This window comes from Triticum dicoccoides, chromosome 4A (assembly GCF_002162155.2).
Source record: "Triticum dicoccoides isolate Atlit2015 ecotype Zavitan chromosome 4A, WEW_v2.0, whole genome shotgun sequence".
Taxonomy (NCBI): domain Eukaryota; kingdom Viridiplantae; phylum Streptophyta; class Magnoliopsida; order Poales; family Poaceae; genus Triticum; species Triticum dicoccoides.
Window position 1 is genome coordinate 735491142 of NC_041386.1, and position 5498 is coordinate 735496639.

The window sequence follows — 5498 nt, forward strand, 5'->3', positions numbered from 1 at the left end:
GGCGGGGAAACAGCATAAATATCAAAGTAGGAGTAACACTTTTTTTTCTTTTGGGTGTAGGAGTAACACTTGATCATGTCGACCATCCATCGAGAATAGGTACAGTTCGATGCATGCACAGGTCTCACCACCAGCAAACGTCTCGGGAGAGAGCACGTGTCCTTGTGCACCACAAATATCTCGGGAGGCACGTGACGAGCGACTCACTATACCTTACGTACGGCCGCCAGTTTAAATACTGCATCGGCGCCACTTTGCCCCAACACCAGCACCAGCACCACGATGTAAACAAACAAACACAGATCCACAGCTTCCGACGCCATTCAGCATGGGCGCGCCGGACACATCATGGGTGTTCGCCGACCTCGCCGTCGCGGACAGCTCCAGGTACAGCACCCGCTCGCGGCTGCTGCTCACGGGGCTCTCCTTCGCCATCGCCGTCCTCACCATCCTCCTCTACCTCGCCATCTCCTACGCCTGCCGCCGCCGCCGCCGCCATCGCTGTTGCCGCCGTCAGCGCGGCGCTGGCGCGGGTGCTGGTGCGGTGGACCAGGAGGCCGGCATGAGCGACGCGGCGATCGTGTACGAGCAGGCCGACGCGGAGGCGGCGCCCATGGACTGCGCGGTGTGCCTCGGGGAGGTGGAGGCCGGCGAGAAGCTGCGTCGGCTCCCCAAGTGCGCGCTGTTGGCAATAAGCCACGTCCGTGCCCGCGCGGTGGTGACCGGCGTCGGCGCGCCAGGTCTGGTCCGTGGAGGGCACGGGTGTGTGTGCCGGCGTGAGTCCGTGCTCGTATTCGTGGCGTGAAGGAGCTGCATGCACAGGGGCTGTAGCGATCTGTTGAAGCTACCAGCGTAGTGCACGCGGGCCGGAGCGAGTTTGTTGCATGCTAGATGAGGGCATGTACAATGGTGCTATCTTAGGAGTGCCACATAGGATAAATGATGAGGTGGAGGAGAGAGAACTCATAAGAGAAGGCTTGTCTTCTCTTATTTAAGATAAGACAAGAGATGATCTCTTAGCACAATATGTCTCACCACATTTTTAGGAATTGCTAGTTATTCAAGATAAGACTAAGAAATGACCCATTGTAGACATTTTTCTTTGTCATCTCTAAATTACATGCAAAACTTAAGATAAGACTATCTTATCAACCATTGTACATGCCCTGAATGGCTAGCTAATGCGGCTTTTGTGGGCTGCGCACGTTCTAAGGATGACCATGCATGTAGCTAGCAGGTTGTTAGTTGGCGCATGGGTTAGTGCATGGAGCGTGTGCTGTTAGCGGCCGGTTATGAACTTATGATGGGCGAGTCTTGCGTGCGTGCGTGAGGCCAACGCCTGATGTGGTGTTGTGTAGAGTGTAGAGTAGCTAGGAGGGATGTGGTGCCGGTATAAGCCGAGTCACTGTGTGTTGTCGGATGCTGGTATGTGCCGAGCTCGGGTATGTGCCCAGTAAAAATTAGGCCGTTCATGCGGCCGAGGCGCCGTTTGTGCGGCGGGGCGTTTGTATGCCGGAAAAACTTGTGTCCAGTGTGCTCCTCCTTCCACCTTCATCTGAGCGAGTGAGAGAGGAGATGAGTGGTGAGCTGGTCCGGGGTTTGTCCCAACACGCGCATCTTTTCCACGCCGACTGCGTCCACGCCTCGCTGCAAGCGCACTCCACCTGCCCCATGTGCCGCGCCGCCACCACCCCGGCCGCGACAGCGGCGGCAGAGGCGCCGCCACCTGCCGTGGTTGCAGGCACGCCGCCTGCCTTGGAACGGATGAATTGAACCACACTGACCGGAAAATAGCCAGAGTGATGGATCGACTAAGCGACGCTGACCGGAGAATAGCCATAGAATTATTATTTTTTCCGATGAGAATAGCCGTAGTGTGGTGTGGTCATGGCTGCGGTCACAGTGCGTGTACAGGAGTAGGAGACTGTTTTGCGGTCAGAGTTTTTTTTCGAAAAGGGATTCTCCGGCCTCTGCATCAGAAAGATGCATGCGGCCATATTTATAAATAAATAAATAAGTCGTTCAACAATGTCGTATAAACTGCTGCAACAAAAGGAAGCTGGCTCACACAGAGCTAGCAAAAGAAAATAAGGCCCAAAAGCCACAACCGGCTGGCAAAATATAGAGAGATAGGTAAACTAGGCGCCTATCCTATTACATGACCGCCATCCAAACCGGTTGAAGATATCCCGAGCTACCATCTCCCACCGGACAGATCCAGTAACCTGGCCTCCGTCGGAGTGAGTAATGACCACGTACGGATTAGCGCCGTAGCCCGGAATAGAACCTGCAAAAAATGAATAGTTGTTGTTCTGTTAAAAGCCAAGTCATTTCTGCAGTTCCAAATTGCCCATAACAACGCACATGCTCCTACGCGAATTTGTTTGGCTGTTTCGGCCTCTATACCAACCAGCCACGTTCCAAACAACGACCTGACCGAATTCAGAGGAGTAATGTTAAAGGCAATCTGAACCGAGCACCATAACACCCTTGCCATCGGGCACTCAAAGAAAAGATGCTTAATGGTTTCATCCTGATCACAGAAACTACACCTAGTAGATCCTATCCAGTTGCGCTTAATCAAGTTATCCTTTGTTAAAACGACTTGTTTATGCAAAAACCACATAAACACTTTGATTTTCAGAGGAACCTTAACTTTCCAAACGTGTTTGGAACTAGGAATTACACTAGAGTTGATGACATCAATGTACATCGACTTGACTGTGAACGCACCAGATTTAGTAAGCTTCCAGCACAACTGATCAGGCTGATGAGTAAGTTGAACCTCCATCAGTCTACTCACCAGATGAATCCAATCCTCCCACCGGTCACCCACAAGCACCCGCCTAAATCGGATGTTAAGAGGAGCCGATTGCAGACTCGTTGCAACCAGAGCATCTCGTCGCTGCACAATTCGATAAAGCGCCGGGTATTGAAGTGCCAGTGGTGCATCACCTAGCCAGGTATCTTCCCAGAAACGAGTGTTATTGCCATCCCCGACAACAAACTTTGTTCTGTTAAAGAAAGTAGTTTTGCGGTCAGAGTGTGCTTGTATTACTGGCTCCGTTTCATAGTGCACTCAGAAAAAGGCCTTCATAATTAAGTTTTGACCTAGTTTATAGAGAAAAGTATCTACCTTTACAATATCAAATCTTTATCTTACCCATTAATAAAGCCGCGCATATTAGCTCTATTTCTTTTATATTTTATCCACAGATTCATATACATGACCAAGAATCACTCAAATTTGACGTAGTACACAAAGAACATCTTGTTGAGAGAGACGATCCTACCCTTACGTTTGAAATAGCTATATAAATGATGCTTTTTTTTTTTTGCTTTTTTCATTGTCTCGAGCAGGTACAATCTGTAACAAAAGAAATGGTCACACACATGAAAGTCTGAAATTCCCTTTATGGACGGGCCAACATCATGCATGCACATTTATTACCACTTCAATCCTCTCATGGGCAAAACAGTCTAAGACAAGCCTAAAAATGGTCTATTAATTCGCTTTCTGGGATAGTGATATTTCATGGATAACTATGGGTGGGGAAAAGAACTTTCGAGTGTAACGAACTTGCGCTTTCGACGGCAAAAACATAAAAATTACTTTTTGACAAAGGCGTCGCGTACTCTGACCGCTGGCGCGGTAGCATGGCTTATTCGTGTCCGTGTCACTTTTAAAATTTTGAACTCTTGGATTTTGCAATTCTGAAACATTGGGCTCTCAAAATTTTGGTCTTTCAAAAGTTTGGAAATACCACGTGAAAGCCAGGCTCTGCAGCACTTGTGTGGGGCCGGTCCCATTGTTCTCCCGCGTGCAGGAGAGCTAGCCTAGCTGCACTGCGTGGCGCCGAACGCACGCCACAGTAAACGAGAGAGCACAGGTGTCCCTGCACAAATGTACCAAGAACCCCGCAACTATGAGAAAAACACAACCAGGCCACTGGTAGGCCATCCTGCCTGCCGACCACCGCCGCTGCATTCCGAATCTGGAGGAGCCGGAGTTGGAATGCATTGAGGGCAATCAACTGGTCGGTAATAGTGGCGAGTATACAAGCAAATGTGTTTGCATTGAGGTGAGAGGTACTCTAGCAACAGCATAAATATCAAGTAACACTTGATCATATACAACAGTACAATTTCTAGTCGGCCCAAACAGTAACTACTATATACTCTAGCAACAGCATAATATCAAAGTAGGAGTAACACTTTTTTTTTTTGTGATCATGTCGACCATCCATCGAGAATCGGTGGTTGGCTGGTCTCGGGAGGCACTTAGCAACAGCATAAATATACGATGCATGCACAGGTCTCGGGAGGCACGTCCCCCACAAATATCTCGATTGGGAGACACGTGATGAGCGACGCGAGTGGAGCTCACTGGTCATCACTATGCCGTACGTACGGCCGTCACCTTATATGCTGCATCGGCGCCACTTTGCCCCAGCACCAGCACCACGACGTAAACAAACAAACACAGATCCACAGCTTCCGACGCCATTCAGCATGGGCGCGCCGGACACATCATGGGTGTTCGCCGACCTCGCCGTCGCGGACAGCTCCAGGTACAGCACCCGCTCGCGGCTGCTGCTCACGGGGCTCTCCTTCGCCATCGGCATCCTCACCATCCTCCTCTACCTCGCCGTCTCCTACGCCTGCCGCCGCCGCCTCCGTTGCCGCCGTCAGCATGGCGCGAGCGCGGGTGCGGGCGCGGAGGACCAGGAGGCCGGCATGAGCGACGCGGCCATCGTGTACGAGCAGGCCGACGCGCTGGCCGCGCCCATGGACTGCGCGGTGTGCCTCGGGCAGGTAGAGGCCGGCGAGAAGCTGCGTGGGCTCCCCAAGTGTGCGCATCTGTTCCACGCCGACTGTGTCCAAGCCTGGCTGCGGGCGCACTCCACCTGCCCCATGTGCCGCGCCGCCACCACCGGCACCGCCCCGGCAGCGACAGCGGCGCTGTCACCTGGCGTGGTTGCAGTTGCAGGCACGCCGCCTGCCTTGGAACGGATGAATTGAACCACACCCACCGGAGAATAGCCAGAGTGATGGATCGACTAGCGAGTAGCGACACTGACCGGAGAATGGCCTTCTTTTTTGCGATGAGAATAGCCGTAGTGTGGTGTGGTCATGGCTCCGGCCATAGTGCGTGTACAGGAGTATTTGTGAAGTCGAGTGTGCTTGTATTGGTGGCTGCGTTTCATAGTGGGCTTAGATATTATTTTCACAAGAAAAAAAACCTTCGCAAATTCTGACCAAATTTATAAAGAAAAATATATGTTGCTCAAAAAATAGAGGAAAATATATTCTATACAATATGAAATAAATAAAATATGACAAACGGCTCCGCTCGATGTCTCGACCGTCCTCATGGCCGCGCCACGGCCTGGCCTCCATTAAGCCCGATCCAAATGACACTTTTCAGGATCTCTACGTGCAAGGCCGGCCCCAAGCCTAAGGCCATCTCCAGCCGCGCTCCTAACTGGCCGTTTCCA

At 51.5% G+C, this 5498-nt stretch overlaps 2 protein-coding genes across 2 annotated transcripts; both read left to right on the forward strand.

The window, feature by feature from the left end:
- The first annotated feature begins 328 nt into the window (after window positions 1–328).
- LOC119289953 (RING-H2 finger protein ATL39-like) lies at window positions 329–1773 on the forward strand. Its single transcript, XM_037569112.1, has 2 exons — window positions 329–678; window positions 1611–1773. The coding sequence occupies exons 1-2, from the start codon at window positions 329–331 to the stop codon at window positions 1771–1773; spliced, it is 513 nt and encodes a 170-aa protein (XP_037425009.1).
- Window positions 1774–4512: 2739 nt separating this feature from the next.
- On the forward strand, window positions 4513–5022 carry LOC119289954 (RING-H2 finger protein ATL52-like). The gene has a single exon (XM_037569113.1). It carries the CDS (start codon window positions 4513–4515, stop codon window positions 5020–5022), a length of 510 nt encoding a protein of 169 aa, XP_037425010.1.
- The last annotated feature ends 476 nt before the right edge of the window (window positions 5023–5498 follow it).

Excerpts from the sequence above, each read along its gene's own strand:
- LOC119289953 (XM_037569112.1), top strand. The coding sequence starts at position 329 with ATGGGCGCGCCGGACACATCATGGGTGTTCGCCGACCTCGCCGTCGCG. Across the intron at positions 679-1,610 it reads CTGCGTCGGCTCCCCAAGTG|CGCGCATCTTTTCCACGCCG; the intron begins CGCGCTGTTGGC and ends TTTGTCCCAACA.
- LOC119289954 (XM_037569113.1), top strand. The coding sequence starts at position 4,513 with ATGGGCGCGCCGGACACATCATGGGTGTTCGCCGACCTCGCCGTCGCG.